At 43.1% G+C, this 16,754-nt stretch overlaps 1 protein-coding gene across 4 annotated transcripts; it reads right to left on the bottom strand.

Annotated features, from left to right (window-relative positions):
• Positions 1-3,635: 3,635 nt before the first annotated feature.
• Positions 3,636-16,686, bottom strand: adar (adenosine deaminase RNA specific). 4 transcript variants are annotated; one of them, XM_037980387.1, is made up of 16 exons: positions 16,569-16,686; positions 15,433-15,767; positions 12,482-14,165; positions 10,842-11,146; positions 9,522-9,711; positions 8,929-9,125; positions 8,409-8,544; positions 7,887-8,146; positions 7,462-7,618; positions 5,940-6,108; positions 5,594-5,687; positions 5,350-5,466; positions 5,097-5,224; positions 4,796-4,978; positions 4,545-4,657; positions 3,636-4,126 (listed from the first exon to the last, which is right to left on the bottom strand). In XM_037980387.1, exons 3-16 carry the CDS (start codon positions 14,045-14,047, stop codon positions 3,953-3,955), a joined length of 3,789 nt encoding a protein of 1,262 aa, XP_037836315.1. In that variant the 5' UTR covers positions 14,048-14,165; positions 15,433-15,767; positions 16,569-16,686; the 3' UTR covers positions 3,636-3,952. The 4 variants fall into 4 exon arrangements, with proteins under 4 accessions (XP_037836315.1, XP_037836316.1, XP_037836314.1 ...); XM_037980388.1 differs by lacking the exon at positions 16,569-16,686 and having other exon boundaries at positions 15,433-15,517; positions 15,606-16,551; XM_037980386.1 differs by lacking the exon at positions 15,433-15,767.
• Positions 16,687-16,754: the final 68 nt, after the last annotated feature.

The raw sequence follows: 16,754 nt of genomic DNA on the forward strand, positions 1-16,754 counted from the left end.
CAAATCAAATGATATATGACCCAGAAATTATAGAGGACATGTTTAGGACATATTATCAGCGGTTGTACAGTCAACCTTCTTCTGCTGAAGATGGACAGATAAAAGCCTTCTTGGAGTCACTGGATCTGCCCTCAATTGGAGAAACCCAAAACAAACTTCTCACTTCCCATATAACAAGAATTGAAATACAAAAAGCAATTAATAGGTTAAAAAATGGCAAAACACCAGGGAGTGATGGACTGCCATCGGAGTGGTACAAATCATTTAATGAAGATCTCTTACCATTACTAGAAAATTCATTTAATTATACATTGGAGCACGCACTGCTTCCGCCATCTTGGAGAGAAGCGATTATAACAGTTATTCCAAAAAAGAGGAGAAGTGAGACATGTTCTGACTATAGACCTATATCTATTCTAAACATGGACTATAAAATCTATACTTCAGTATTAGCAAAACGTTTTGAGCAATTCATTGGGGACATTATAGATGAGGACCAAACAGGATTCATTAGAGGTCGACAAATGCGAGATAACATCAGGAGGGCACTTCACATTGTAGATCATATTCAAAATAAAAAGATTAAGGCTGTTTTGATCAGTCTTGACGCAGAGAAGGCTTTTGACAGTGTAGGCTGGAACTTCTTATATAAAACACTTGAAAAATTTGGTTTTAACGAAAAAGCTGTACAGTGTGTGAGGACCCTATACCAATCACCAATGGCCAGAATCAAGATTAATGGAAATCTAACTGATAATATAAAACTTGAACGCTCAACACGTCAGGGATGCTGTTTATCACCAACAGTATTTGCAATTTATATTGAACCACTGGCACAATACATAAGACAACATAAGGATCTTAAGGGTATTGATATATATAATGAGACCCATACAATAGGTTTGTTTGCAGATGATGTAATTTGCTACTTATCAGATCCCGAAAATTCACTGCCTTGTCTGATCAATCAGTTAGAGACATTTGGCTTCTACTCAGGATACAAACTAAATTTGAAAAAGACACAGGTTTTGACATTCGGTTATACACCATCTGAAACAATACGTCGAAATTATAATTTAAACTGGAACTCTAATATGATGACTTACCTAGGAATAAAATTAACGAAAAACATGGATGATCTATATAAAGCTAATTTTATTGGAGTGGACCAAGAAATTAGGAGGGATATTAGAAGGTGGGATGTCTTAACACTAGACTTCAGCTCTAGAATTGAAGCCATAAAAATGAACGTGTTACCAAGGTTATTATACCTCTTCCTGGCTTTACCTATAGAAATCCCGGATAGACAGTTTAAAACATGGAACCAGATTTCATCTAGATTCATATGGAACGGCAAAAAACCCAGAATAAAATTTGATATTTTACAATTAGAGAAAGAGAAAGGAGGTATGGCATTACCTGACTTTAGAGAATATTACCACGCTGCCCAAATAAGTCCCATAATGAATATAAGTGCCAAAAATTATGAAGCAAAATGGAAAAATATCGAACAAAGAGTCCAAGGTAGAGAATTGCGAAGTATCATTGGAGATATAGAGGCCACCAAGAGTATACTTAGGACTGTTGATACCGTTACTAGATTCTCACTGGGTAAATGGTTATACATAATTAGGAAATGCAAATTAGAGAAACACTTATGTCTGATACAGTGGCCAGCCTATAATAAATATTTTATTCAAGACTTACAATTTAAACAGTGGCTGGGAAGAGGTCTAACAGCAATAAGTGTAGTCCTTAAAGATGGACACTTTAAAAGTTTTCAGGAACTACAGCAAGAGTTTGCTCTAAGGACTCAAGATCACTTTAGATACCTACAATTAAGGGACTTTTATAACAAAGAGATAAAGCATAAAATAGACCCAAATGAAAATGGGATTGTCAAAATGCTGATTGAGATCTATAAGGGTAAAAAGCACAGAACAGTATCCTTACTTTATAAATATTTGTTAGAAAATAGAGGCACTAACACATTGGAAATTAAGACAAAATGGGAAAGGGAACTGGGCATTCTGTTAACAGAAGACGACTGGCTGAATATCTGGAAGACCCAAATTACAACATCCTCTTCCAGAATCTGGAGAGAATACTGTTGGAAGAATGTAATCAGATTTTTTATAACACCCAAAATTACTAGTAAATTCAAATCCAGAGTTCAACCATGTTGGAGAGATTGTGGAGCGCTTAATGTTAATCATGCGCATATTTTCTGGCTTTGTCCCAGGATTACACAGTTCTGGGACAAAATACACAAAGAGATTGTAACAATACTGGGATATTCAATATCTAGGACCAGTCAGGTTTTATATTTAGGTCTTTCGGAAAATGTTGTACTTAATAAAGATTGTTACTTGTTCAAAATTCTGTTGGTAGCAGCCAAAAAAGTAATAACCAGGAAGTGGTGTCAATCTGAGCCTCCCACCATAGAGGAATGGACACAAACGGTGAACTCGCTATTTGAGATGGAGATTCTAACACACAGACTGAGGACACAAGAAGAGCAATGCCAGGACAAATGGGAAAAATGGACAAATGTCACATCAACGTTACAGGACTAAATTAGGATATGCCGTCCCCTTGTATTTTGTGCTATTCAGTTAAGAATCCCCCTTAATGTGTTGTTTTTATTTTGTTTTTGGTTGTTCTGTATTGTCTGCTTATTATCATTTCTATGTTGTGTTTTACTTTCTTTGGTGAGTCCACTCAGAAAATGTTAATAAAAATAAAGTGATAAAAAAAAAAATTAAAAATGCAGGAACAGATGTGCCGGCTGAGCCGACGCCAAAACACGCTGCTTCTAACCGCGCAGCATTTCTGATTTAGCTTGTTTCATTCTGGGTGCTTTAAATTGAACATTTTCATATAATTACTTATAAAAACAGAAAATTCAAATATTTCAGAGAGTTCAAAGTGAATATTTATACTTGAATTTGTTGGTTATTTGAGTTGTGGGATAAAATAACAAAAACCTGCGAACCCTTCAGAAATTACAACAGAACTTCTAAACAAGCTGTTTGTTTTTTCTCCTTTTATTGGAGAAACTGAATCCATACTGCATCTGTGAGAGCGACTTCAAATTGGCTAATATTGTTGTTTGAGTCCATTGTAAGGCAACAATTAAACACTGCTCTCTTAAAAAAAAGAAACGTTTTCTAAAGATTGTTTGGACGAGCAAGAAAGCTTCTGGAAAAAAGGTTTTATGAACTGAATGAAAAGACGCTCTGAAACACAGTGGTGGTAGTTTTATGGTTTGGTGTAAATCTGCTGTATGCAGATTAAGATCTTCTACAACTACAAATAAAACAAATCATTTTTCATGTTAACTGTCTAAGCCAGTGGTCTCCAACCCTGGTCCTCGAGGGCCACCGTCCTGCATGTTTTACTTGTTCCTCTGCTCCGACACACCTGATTTGAACCAATGGGTGATTAACAGGCTTCTGCAGAACATGAAGAGGTGATTTAACCACTGAATCAGGTGTGTTGGAGCAGGCAAACAGGTAAAACATGGAGGATGGAGGCTCTCCGGGACCAGGGTTGCCTACCCCTGGTGTAGAGGGAAACAAAAAATGAGAGGCTCATTTGAAGAGAGTCCACAAACAACACGTTGCTGAAGCTGTTCTGTACAGAAGGTTGCTTGAAAGGTGCAAGCAAATTTATTGCAGCACAAAAAGGTCAGAGGTTACGCAGACAGCAAAGGTCCAGATAGTTCCCAAATTCTGTTTTTAAAGACATTTTTAGAAAACATTAGGAACCTATTTTTTAGTGAAATAATATCTGAGGATTTTCCACATAAATCTGAACAATAAAACCCTGAACTTGACTACATGCATCAATTTAACATCGAAATTTCCCTCAAGACTTGAAGCTGTTTTGGGTAAACAGAAACAGCCTCTAGAGGAAAAAAAAACATTATAAGTTGTCGAATCGACAGCATCTACAGCCTGACTAAACAGCAGTGTGTTGCAGTGGCTGCTACGTACCCGTCCAGTTTGCCTTTCGTCCCGTCCAGCACCTCCACGTTGTGCTGGTCCTGAAGGCACCAGTTCACACTGGACTCCTTGGTCTTGCCCGTGTGGCGCGTGGAGTCGTACACGCTAACCCTGCCCACCTGCAGGCCGGCAGCAAAAGGAAACGACATTTTGTGAGTCAGAAAACCCCCAAACTAATGAGTAATAAAATCAGTGACGCCCATCACAACGTGCCAATCACTTTCAGTCCCTTTCACTGATGGCTGAATGAAAGCCACGGCAGAGTTTGAAAGCAGGCTAATACAAGAAATGAGATGGATTGTTCCCATCAGCTACAGCATTTCTGTCATATTTTTTGGTCCTGGCAGTGAAACAAGGACTGCTCCACTTTTTGTTAATTGATGGATGAGTTCAATTTACATAAGAGGAACAATGAAAAACAGCCGCGCGGGCACAAACAGGAGCGCTGGCAGCTTAATTATTTAATTTAATGAGATTGACCTCGATGTTTGTGATTTATGCCCCGTGTCTGACTTTGTTAAAAACTTGTTCGGTTACCTCAGGGTGGTTCAGCCTGAAGGAAGGAGGGAGGCTGCTGGAAAAGGCCTCGCTGTCTCTGGCCAGCCGGCAGCAGACAGCACGTGTCAGGTGACCGTGGCTGTAAAGGTAGCCTGGCGGAGGAGCGCAGCGAATACAGGTCGGCGAAGAAAAATCGGAGTCATTAAGCGGCGTCGGCGTGGGAGTAATCTCCTTCAGCTGACACTCGCTGGATGTGATAATGATATTCTTCATCTAACGGGACGACTTACCGAGCGTGATGGACTTCAGGTAGATGGGGTGCAAGAAATAGGAGAGCAGCGCCCCCTGCAGACCCAGCACGTTCCACCGCAGAATCTTGTCGCTGCAGCTCATGGTCCGCAGCCTTTCGCCATGCTGGATGCCGTCCCAGGTGGGAACAATGGCACTGGACTCCACCGGGATGGTGCCCTCGCCTGGAAACAGCAGCGGAGCACACGCGCTCACTGACGGAGCTTACGTCTCCTCCTGAAAGACCAGGAACCGGAGCCGCTTCTACGAAATATTTCACGACGGATTCGGCGTCGGCCTCACCGTTCTCCACTTTGGTTCGAAGCTTGCCCTGCTTCGCGTTCTCGAACAGAGGCTGGTGGCCCTGAGCTTCGTCTCCTGTCTCGCTGCACGACTTGTCGAACAGGGCGCCGTCCCCGCAAGGTGCCGTGCTGCGGGGGAAGGGACAGAAACGAGGCACAAGCTGAAAAAAAAAACGGCTTTTTAACAGGAAACACCGATGCATCTCGAAAGGCCTTGTTAGGAGCAAAGAGAGAGAGCACATCTGATCCTCCACCTGATGTAGAGGTGAAAGGTAATGTCAGATTTGATCTTGAGTTTGCCGTCCTCCGCTGGCTCGAATATGCTGTCGTCTGCACCATCGTAGTGCCTGAGCAGCTCGCTGTACAGAAACCTGAGAGCAAAGGAGACAGCGAGTTACACTTAAAAATAAAGTCACGCAGACCGCTTCTAGGAGAGGTGGGAGTATTTTTAGAAATGAAGGAGATGCGTCAATAAGGGCGCATGATATCATTTTCTACCGAATAAACCCCCTTCTGGAGATGATTTCAGCATGGCAATCATTGACAGTCTCCCCTTTAAGGCTCAGCTCCTCCCCTTTGACACAACGATTTCCTGACATAAAAAAAAAAAAAAAAGCAGATGCATTCAATGTCAAACACTGTGACAAGTCATCGCCTCCCAGTTCTGCTGTGACCCAATTCTGTTACTGTGAAAAACTAAACAACATGTGGCGGGGTAAAAAAAAAAAATTTAATAAAATAAAAAATACAGTGGCAGCACATTTTCCTTTGATGTTTCACAAATTTATTTCAACCGCTCGGCCGGAGCCGGTCATAGGTGGCGCGGCAGAGGTCGCGGACTTACCGGTTCCGAGGCTGACAACGGTCCCCAGGCCCTCGCCCTTCCTCATGACGATGGTGGCGAGAATCTTGCGCCCGAGAAGGCTGTGCTGGATCCGCGTGGTCAGGGCGTTGAAGCGCTGGTGACTCAACATCGCTATCTGGTCGTGCAGAGTGCTGCCGCTCACTGGGAGCTGGAGAGATTTTAGATGTACTTTACTACATATTAGAAATACCAGCTTTGACTCGTCAGGAGTCGGGACGGAGCGTTTACTTCTCCACTCCTCACGCAAAACAAATCAGCTGTGGGATTTGGCTTATTTGCAACACAGATTTCCAAATGTAAAAATAGAATTCTTTTTACACACATTATGCTATAAGCCACTGATTCCCAAACCTGTCAGCATCTGACCCACAAAATGTACCTGTTGCTTCATTTGATACTTGTAACTGCATGTCTGAAACTGTATTTTTTTTATCGTATATGTTCATTTTTAACAGCTCTCTCTAGAGAATGACAGCCCCAGTCTCAGTGAAATTAACTGTATATAAAAAATAAAAATAATTTAACGTCAGTGGAGAGTTGTGGAGTTGTGGTCTCAACCATCGCTGGTTGAAGTGGACAAACATTGATAATAAGTCAAAAAACAATCAGACAATGACAGCACAAACAGCCTAAAGATTGTTTTTTATCAATATATGACTGCAGTTTTTTTTTATATTTTATAACAGTTCCAGCGACAAATGTGCCATTAGCAATCATTTTGAGATTGTATTGGATTTAGCCCCTTGTTTCACAGCCTGCAACGAGGTCCTCAACTTTAGTGACTACTGCTAAAAGCTAACTTTAGTTGACCTTTAATACGTCAATATGTGAACGCAGCACTTTCTGTGTTTTTTTCCCATAGTTTATTGTTAAACAGTAACTGTAAGGTTGTGTCATTTATTGTTGATCAAATTTTAAATTCTAACTGGACTCTATATGCGGACATTTCTGCTGATTTTTGTCGTTTTTGTTTTTAGGACAGCAAAGAGAAGCGCAAGTTAATGAATCCAGACAAATAAGATGGATTAGTTTGAAGGCTCGACTCTGTGGCTACGAAGACGAGACCCTCCTTCGGCTGCCTCTGGACGTTCGTAAATCACCGACTGAGCCGGTCGCGTCACGTGACGATGTGAGCGTTTATGAATGAAGCCGGCACCGTGGCACCAGAAGAGGCGTGGAGCGTAACTAAGTGGGGTTGACGTGCGTTTTACATCTCCTATTCTAAATCCATCCTACTCTTTAACGCATCAACCATTTCGGCTCTGTGACTACTTCCTGGTTCAGAGGTTTAACAGTGGCAGGTGGACTTCGGCAATCCCAGTCCCAGCTTTATATCCCTTTTACAAAACACATTAATCTTTAAACTTTCACCACTATTTAAGAACAAACCTGTTGCCTTGCTGCATTCTTTTTTTTATTCATCATGGAGCCTCTTAAATTTACTCAAATAAAGTAAAATAAAATTCTCCTTTAAGAGAGAGAAATCCACGTATTTACGTACCTCGGTTGGGATGAGCTCTCCAGTCCGTGCTGCCTTCTCGGCTTCTCCGATCAGGACCCTTAAAGCAGCATCGGCTGCTTCCTGCTTCCCCTGTTTCTTGTTGGAGGCGCAAACCGGAGGAAACCAGCGGCCACCCAGCTTGGCCTGGTAAGTGAACCTAATCAAGAGAGGAAACGGAAACCAGAAGATGATCTGTGTTCACTCTCACTTTAAAACAACAAAAACAAGTGAAAAAGATACACACGCACAAATATCCCTTTAAATATTTCCTTAAACACAGAGAACTTGAGCAACAGAATCAAAAATAAAGTATTTTTTTATATAATTTATGCTCAAACACTGAATCAAGCATACTGAACAGTAAAAGGTTTGGTTTCCACCTCGCGTACGCGCATTCATTTAGCCTATCTGCAGCTCACACGTACTTCGGCTCGTGCGGTGGCCCAGACTGGCTCACCAGGCGGATCTCGGCGGCGAAGCCCCGAGCCCTGGCGTACTCCAGAAGCCCCGACACGGCGTTGTTGTTCAGGTGATTGATGAGGTCCCCTACTCCCGCCTCGTGGGCTGCTCGCAGCTCGTTCTCAGTCAAAGGGGGCAGAGACGGACAGGGCGTCTTGGAGGCACTCCCGTCATCGTCGCAGGAGGGAATGAGGGGCAGCTGAGGCTGGAGGAGACAGAAGAGTGACTAGATAGTGTGTAAGAAATGTAAAATACTGAGCAAACAAGACACAGGATCAGAACTGACAATATGCTTTCTCCCAAATGAAAAATGGGACTTGTTATATTTCAGCAGCGGGCTCAGGAGTAAAATACTTGTCTTGTAGTCAAATGATTAATGGTTTGTTTGAACGGATGGATGCAAAGCGCATTGTAGCGTGCTTTTTACGGAAATAAATACTCCTAAAGGCGCTAAACAAGTTTATCAATCTCCGTTTTTCACTCGTTACCTTGCTGAGCTGCAGCTTTCCATCAGCCATCAGCTCTTTGACTGCCTCCTCTGCTGCCAGCTGACGGGCCGCCTTCTTGCTCGGCGCCGAGGCCTCTGAGAACAGAATCTCTCCAACCTTCACCCTGAACATGAATCTGAGCACAGGACGGAGAAGGTAAAAAAAAAAAAAAAAAAAAGGTTATAAAGGGAGAGGGAGATAATTGCTTTGGCGTGTAACTGAGACTGGACACTCGCGCACTTGGTGACTTTGACAGATGAGCGAACGATGATAAGTGAAGGCAACTTTAAAAGAAGTGGTGAGAGGAGGAAAAAATAAAAATAAAATTGTGTTTTATGTCCCAGCAGAGCAGCTGCCTTAAGGGACTGACTATACAAAGACAAGCAAAGAGCGGCTCAACAGAGAGTTTGTTGTGTGCTTTTTTGTCAGATGACTACAGCAGAGGACGGCTTGAACAGAAACGTTCGACCGCAGAGGAAGCTGATGTCGGGTTTAAAGAGAGAGACGAAGGAGCCCCCACCTTGGGTCATGCGGTGGACCAGCCTGCCCCGTGTTGATGAACTCGATGGGGTTCCCGCTGCGCTGACTGTACTCCATCAGGACCGAGACCGGGTTCTTCCCACCGGGCAGAGACCGGGACAGAGGCTGGCGAGGTCCCTCTGCTGTCCCTTCCGCGCTGCTGGGCCCAAAGGTTCCCGACGTGTTTTCAACTGAGCTCTGGGGGGGGAGAGGAGAAATAAACGTAAAGCACAAAGCAACATTTAAAGAACCGGTTTTCTGTGAGATGCTACTAAAAAGGTACTTAAGCAACTTCAGGCTTATCACTTTAGCCAAACCGTCATCTTTAAGGAATCAACAGAAGACGTGAGGTTGTTAAAGACTTTGAAGCTTGAGCAGAATAAGATATTCCACAATAAAAACATAATAAAACTACATCTATTTTAGGTAAAGCTTTGCAAGAAAACAATTAGTCTCTGTAACATTGGCAGATAAGTGAAATAACATCGTAAAACAATTTGTAAAAACAACAGAAATTTGAAAAAATGAAATAAAATGAATAGATCTAACTTTTCAGAATGCAAAAATAATTTGCGTTAATAGAAAGTCTCTTACAACGGTGTCCAAGTCCAACATTTGGTCTACGGTGGCCGAGTTTCCCTCGTCCGACGCGCCCGTCCCTCCCTGCATCTCACTCATGAGCAAACGGAGCGTGGCGGCGGCAGCATCCTTTTTAGCCACCTTCTTACTAGAAGCCTCCGTGACGGGAAACAATCTGCCATTGAGCATCACCTGCATGCGAAACCTAACAAGAGGAGGGAAAAATTAGAAACGGATAAACACAAACCTGTCAGCACATAAAAAAAAAACTGAACTTTATAAAAGCTTTTACATAATAAAACCATTTTCATCGTTAACTTTTGTTTTCCCCCTACAGACATATCAGGATGTGCTCTGCAGAAATGACCAAACGAGTAGATGTAAAAGCAAAAGAAAATGAGGAAAACACGTTCAGCAAACCAAGCTGTAACAGAGCCCCAAAGCTCAGATGTTTCAGCCTTTTCTTTTCTGAAAACTAAACCTAAAACTTCCTTTCTTTCTTTCTCTTTATTTCAAACAGACAAAATAAATAAAAGCGAGCAATCTTACATGATCTGTTCGAAAAGGAGCAGGTAGAAGATACAAGATCTTATAATTTCCTGCCCCTCTCATCCTCATCAACTTATAAACATCTGAATCTCCAAACACCAAATAAACTTCAATTATTTTCCCATTCCGTGACACTTAAATCTCACATTCTCATCTTTAAAAATACAATTATTTAAACATTTTATATCATCAATAGCATTATTGGTCTTTGAAACACTCATCTTACATAACATATTTCCTAAAAAGCTCCTTTTTAAACAGTTTTTTTAAGCTGGTTTATATTTTTACTTTTTTACTCAATCCATTCCATAAATCTATTTCACACACTGATAAACAAAAACTCTTTTTGGTTGTTCTATTAAATTTTTTAAATTAAATTTCCTTCTCCTCTTAAATTATAACCCCCCTCTCTGCCACAAAACATGTTCTGAATATTGTGTGGAAACTGATGATTTCTTACTTTAAACATAAGTTGTACTGTTTTAAAAGTTACAAGATCCCAAAATTTAGGCACAACTAAACCTAAAACTTCTCACAATTACAGAATATCAATCAGGATTTCCCCTGCAAATATGATTCCTGTCTTCTCATCTGTCAAAATGACAGACTGAAGAAAAAAAAGGGGGAAAATTACAATAAATATTCAATTAACACAACATCCTTAAACTCAAGAAGCTTCTAAAAAAAAACCCAACAGAAACAGGCTTGACACTCCTCCATAGTGATGGATACTTGAAAATCATTTCTGGAATCACTTTACTGATTTTATATTGTCAAACAACAAACCTTGGGTCGTGAGACGGTCCCGACTGGTCGAGAAGCAGGAACTCACAGTTCTGGCCGAGATACTGAGCGTACTCCATGAGACCGCTGACGGGGTTCTTCAGCCTCACCTCCTGTAACTTGGCCCACAGGTTTTGGGGAGGGGCCGCGGGGACAGACACGGCAACCGTCCCCACGATGTTGGTCTTCTGTTCTGCCATTTTCAGGGCGTCGGTCTCTCGGCGAATGGCGTTGAGGAATTCCGGGATGTCGTCGGTGGCCCACTGCTCCTCGACGATTACGTCTTTAGTCGAGGTTATGGGGGGTTGCTAAGAGGAGGAACAGAAGTTTTAGAAAAAGAAACTGTCAACATTAAAGCTACAATCAAAGGACCCTCCAAACCGTCAGGGAGGATGTGTCGCTCTCTTAAATTTACTTCCAGCTTCGCCATCCTCTCTGCGGTTGATAGTGGTCACAGTTTTCAATGTTCACGCTTCCAACGGACTTGTAGCTGCGCGTTCAGGTGTCCAACAGCTGGCTCGGGGTTTGGATCCATTGAAACATTTCTGGTTTGTTTATTGTTTTTCAAATGCAGAGTCAGTCAGCACAGGCTAGATAAGCCAGGCAAGACGTCTGAACACAGGTTTAACATAAAAACTTGGCAAAATAATAAAGATGGATGGATGGATAACAAATATATCATTATTCGATTGATAAAACATCACAAGGCCGGAAAATCAACCAGGAAGACTTTCACTGTGGCTAATCTGAGATTTACCAATTAGAAAATGTGAAATTTATTATTATTATTATGTTTCTTTTGTTTGGTTGGTTATTTTCAAAGATGAGGATGGAAACAGTGAAAGAGATCTGAAAGTAGAAGGTTCCTGACTGACTATAAGAGAAGAAACTGGACTGAAATACGTGATTGTTTCTGACTAAATTTGACTCAAACATGACGCGCCTCTGATCTGCTCCCGGTTGGAAACGGAGCCCCTTCAGAGGCAGAAGAAAAAGACACGGCGTCTAAATAAGTTCAGATGTTCACGCAGAACTAGAAGTGACGATTCACAGCTGCACTGATGCATGCTGGGAGAACGAAAGCCTGTTGGAAACATTCAAAAAGAGAACTGAGGAACATCTTGTAACCAAAATAAAAAAGAAAGTTTGGTTAACAAAAATGCATTGAGTTTTTTTTTTAAAAATCAGTTTGAATTTATTTTAACAAACCACAACTCAAGACATTATAGATTATCAAACAATCTGCCAGCTGTTTATGTTTTTGAAGCGTAATAAAGGAAAAAAAAATTGTAAAAAACTTTATGGTTATATTGAGGGGAATGTTTGATTATGTAGAAATTGCTGATATTTATGTTAGAGATAACCCGATGAATTGGACGATATATTGGTCACTTTTAAATAGCTGGCAATCGGCCATGCCTGTACATTTTTAACCAATAACCAAGTAGGAAAATGAAGATGCGTCAGCTGCTACAACCAGCTCGCTGTAAACCACAATTTAGTTTTTTTTTAAGCAAAAAACTCCTTCACTGATTTGGAGTACTTCCTTGAGTCACAGGTATGCTTCTAAATTCAAAACAATTATCTACATAACATGAAATGACTTAAAACGTTTAAAGCAAAAACATAAAAGCTTGACCTACGGTGCTATTTTGCCTTTGCTCTTGCATCCAGTCCTCCAGTAGCGGCAACGGCTCCAGGCCCGGTACGGGCGGAAGAGGCGACGATAAAAAGATGGACCCTCCGGAGTTTTCTTCTCTCTTGACCTCCACCTCCATCTGGCCCCCCAGAGCTGCTGTGCTCTGCGCGATTTTCAAGCTCCTCTCCATCTTCTCCTTGCGGTGGGGGGAGAGCTCCCATTTCAAGGAGGCGAAGTCGTTGTTCCGAACCACGTCGCCTTGCTTCTCCAGAGCGGTGAGGATGTGGGTGGCCTGCTTGGTGTTCTTAAGGCCCAGATTTTTTGCTATGATAAGAGCCGTCGTCTCACCCGACTCCAGCAGATACTGCAAAATTTGCTCTTTTTGGTCTGCCATGACGGGAAAGTTAAGCTCCTGATCGGCAGAGCTGCTAGTTCCAGGACGTTCCTCTGCTGGTGGTTGGAATTCTTCAGAGTCGGCTAATTCCAAAGACGAGCTGTAAGAAGAGCTGGAGTCTGTGTCCGAATCCTCTTCTTCTGCTTTGTTTTCTGTTTCTGCGTCAACCTTGGCTTCAGCGTTTCGTGCCTGTTGCGTATCAAGAGGCTGACGGAGAGGGTGGCTTTTTGTCTCTGAGGTTAGATTTTCCTCAGCTCTAAGCGCACCGCTGAACAAAGTCCACTTAGGAGGTGTGAGCCCTTGCTTGAAGGCTTTCTGTGAGGCTTCCAAAGAATACAGAGCTTTGTTCACGATCTTCTTGGGCAAATCGATTTTTCTGGCCAACACTTTAGCCGGAACACTCTCCCCTGGCTTCAAAGCAGCCAAGGCCCTGTGCACCCGGTCCTGTATTTCATGAGTAAAAGTGATATTTATTTTCTTTCTTGCCGAGCTGCTGGACGAAGGATGCCTGTCAAAGCCTCTTCTGCTGGACCTGTCTTGCTGAAGAGCCAAACTCCGAAAATTGTCACAAAGAGAGCCTGTTTGAGCACATCCTTGTCTGTTGGAGCTGTTGTTTTTGCCTTGTGGCTGGTTTTGATTTAGGTGTCGAGGTGCTGTAGCCCCTCGGGATGCTTCTGTGCCTGGTGAGTATGCAAAACTCTTGTTTTGGCTAAAGCTGTGGCCCCTTTTGCCCCTCGGGTTGCTACTGGGGTTCGGGTATCTACTATACCCCGACTGGGGCTGGTATGAAGAACTTGGCGGCCAGCTGGACACCCCCCCTCTTCCTCGGGAACTGACTCCAAACTGTGGCGCCTCGGAGATCTGCCCTCTCAGGAACTCCGCCTGCTTAAAGTGAAATGAATTGGGAACTGGACTGCCACCGTAATTCTGTGCGTAATCGAAGGTCACGGGACCAGGGACCACATTGAAGTGGTTTGGAACAGGGGGAGCGGAGGGGAGGAGAGGAGCAGGCGGCTGCGCAGGCCGAGCAGGACTGTTGTAGTAACTCGGATTTGGGAACTGCTCCGGGGGGAATGGGGCCGGGCCAGGTCTACGGTAGCTCTCCTTAGCCTGGAGGCGGGGTGGTGGATGTCTGCAGTAGTGTTCCTTCGAAGGCCCTGCTCTACCTCTGCTCATAGCGCAGGGGTTGAGCAAAAAGGGGGCAGCGCAGCTCGATGTGCAGCTTCAGTGTTACGGTGTGTTCTCGAGCTCCAACAGAAAACCAAACGGATGGAGAGGTGAGGACGGCTGCGCGCTGGAAGCACAAGAAAAACGAACACAGGCAAAGTCAGAATAGTGCTATTTCGTAATATCGCAATACGTTACAAATGAGGGGCCCAGGAGAGTAAAATAAACTGTCATTTAAGATAAGATGAGTCTGCTGACAACCCTGCACCCTCCTTCAGTGTCCTTGAATAAGTCAGAGAACCTCTACAGGCTCAAGGACACGACTGCTGTCCTGAAAAGCAACACACACAACAGACTGCAAACATTAAACATCTGATAAAAAATTTTAAAAAAAAATCAGAAAATCTGAAGAATCCACGCAGAGCTTCTTCTCCCATCCACTGCAACGGTGTTTATGTTTATATTATCGGATTATGTCCCGATCGGTTTTCAGGAATATTGGAGGGTGACAAACGAGAACTCCTGTCACACTGGAACTTAATCCCAAAGTAAAAGGGGGCTGATTAATGATTTAAAACCTCCTGCGGTCGTTTCTGCATTATTTCTGGCTTCAGAAAATATTGCCGGGTCTGGATCTGTAACAGGAGAAGTCGACGAAGACGACCAAAAAAGGGCAGAATAAGGAACGCAAAAAGCCAACTGACAGCATTTCTTCCCCACCAAAGGTAGAATAATTATTTCTTCACATGTTAAAATATGTGATCAGCAGAAGTATAAAAAATAAATACCACCGTTTATCATTTTAATATCCTCTTACAACAGAGACAAAGATTGATTCTGCCTCAAATGTCATACCCGACAACAATCAGTAATGTCTATATCAGCCGGACCGACAACAGGACACCCAATACTGAGTCAGGTTTCGTTTTCTCGGGTCCGGTCAGCATCACTGATTTGTCACAAAGAGCTGAGCGGGCCCAGACATCATCACATTATTAAAGAACAATATAGTGTTGGTTCATCAGAGTAACAAGGGCCGACATGACCGGCAGCCTGGGGGGATCAAACGGGGCCCGAGCTGACTCCTTTTTGATCCTGATGAGTGGCAACGTCTGACAGGCAAAAAACACAGCTATGTGGTTTTTTTTCCCCCCAGCATAACACTTCTCCAAGCTTTTCAGCCGGGGCGGATATTCGAAAACAAGCTCATCCATCTGACAAGTGATGGATCAACCACTCTGTGTTAAGAAGCACACAAACACAATTAAAATCACAGCCGCCAAGGTCGCCGCTCTCACACTCCTGACATTTGCTCTCTTTGTTTCCTTAGCAGCAGGCAGAAAAACCCTGTAAGCCCAAGATCCCCTCAGGTCTCCCGCTGATAATGACCTCACCTTTATACGACGAAACAGGAGAAGAGAAGGATAAAAAAACAGGTGAATTATAGTGCCTCTGCTTCTGGCGCTTTGTAAATGACCCCTTAAAAAAAAAAAAAAACTAATCAAAATAATAAAAACGTAAAATACTAACTTTGGATTTAGGTTACACAGTAAACTCAAAAACTGACAAACTAAGAAGCAGAGGTAGAATCAAAACACGAAGCTGAATGGAGCTGAAGGTGTTCTGAAAGCACGCAGATCCTCCTGGTTCGGGTCAGTAAAGTCCTCTCCTCAGCCTCCACAGGTCGCCTATATATACGGGATAGATTGCAGTGCTGTTGCACGACGTGCTGCATGACAGAGGAGAGGGAAAAATCCAAAGTTAGGCCAACACGAGCCGGAGTACGTTTCGTTTTCGCTTCTCCATGAAAGTTAGGTTTCTGGTTCGAGTCACGTGACCAGGAGGACGGCTCGACATGCGTTCAGTGTAACAACAGACATCATCATCATGATCCTGTCCTGAATGAAAACCGTGCACTGCACAGTATCAGATCAGATCCTTGTTTTAAAAAAAACGAAACTCGAAAGAAAAAAACCGGGTCTGTCATTTCAGAAGACGCAAATACGAGAGCGGTGATTTTCTTGCAACGCCGCGTGTCTTTATGCAACATAAAACGCTTTTAAGATACTGTTCCACTTTATTTTTTTGCTTTCCCAGAACATTTTAGGACAGTTCACTGTCAGCAATCTGGATTTTCTCCTCCTCCTTGCGCTTGTTTTGACGCGGACTCTGAAGGAACATCAAGTTTTGACTTAAAACAGCCACAACTTAGCAGAGCTTCTTCAGTCGAAAACATAAAAATACAAAATTCCAGACCTTAAACGTCTCAATGGGAAACATTAAAGCGACAACCGTGGGGGTCAAAGTGTGCCACGAACTCGATGCGCAGCCAAATGAACATCGTTCCTCCTCCTCCTGCTAACGTTAGCTAGCCTGTTAGCTTCTCGTCACCAGCCGCGCTCGAGCCTCTGCACCATTTCCGTTAAGTCTGCAGCGCCTACAGTTCATTTTTTGTTGTTGTTGTTAGCCAACTACTCTTCACCCAGGTCAACAGAGGGCCTACAGACAACAAGCAGCTTTGAATAGTTACCCCAGCCCGCGGTATCCCTCACGCTGCGACCCGATATCTCGCTAAAATGCGGTGATAGAAACAATCAAAGAACTGATGCTCGGAGAGATGCGACACCTCTCGCCTGCGATCGAAACAAACGAACACACGTCGCGTGTGAGTGACGCCACAACACGGGCAAGGTTCCGACATGTTGCAGCTGTTTCC

This window comes from Kryptolebias marmoratus, linkage group LG16 (genome assembly GCF_001649575.2).
Source record: "Kryptolebias marmoratus isolate JLee-2015 linkage group LG16, ASM164957v2, whole genome shotgun sequence".
Lineage (NCBI taxonomy): Eukaryota > Metazoa > Chordata > Actinopteri > Cyprinodontiformes > Rivulidae > Kryptolebias > Kryptolebias marmoratus.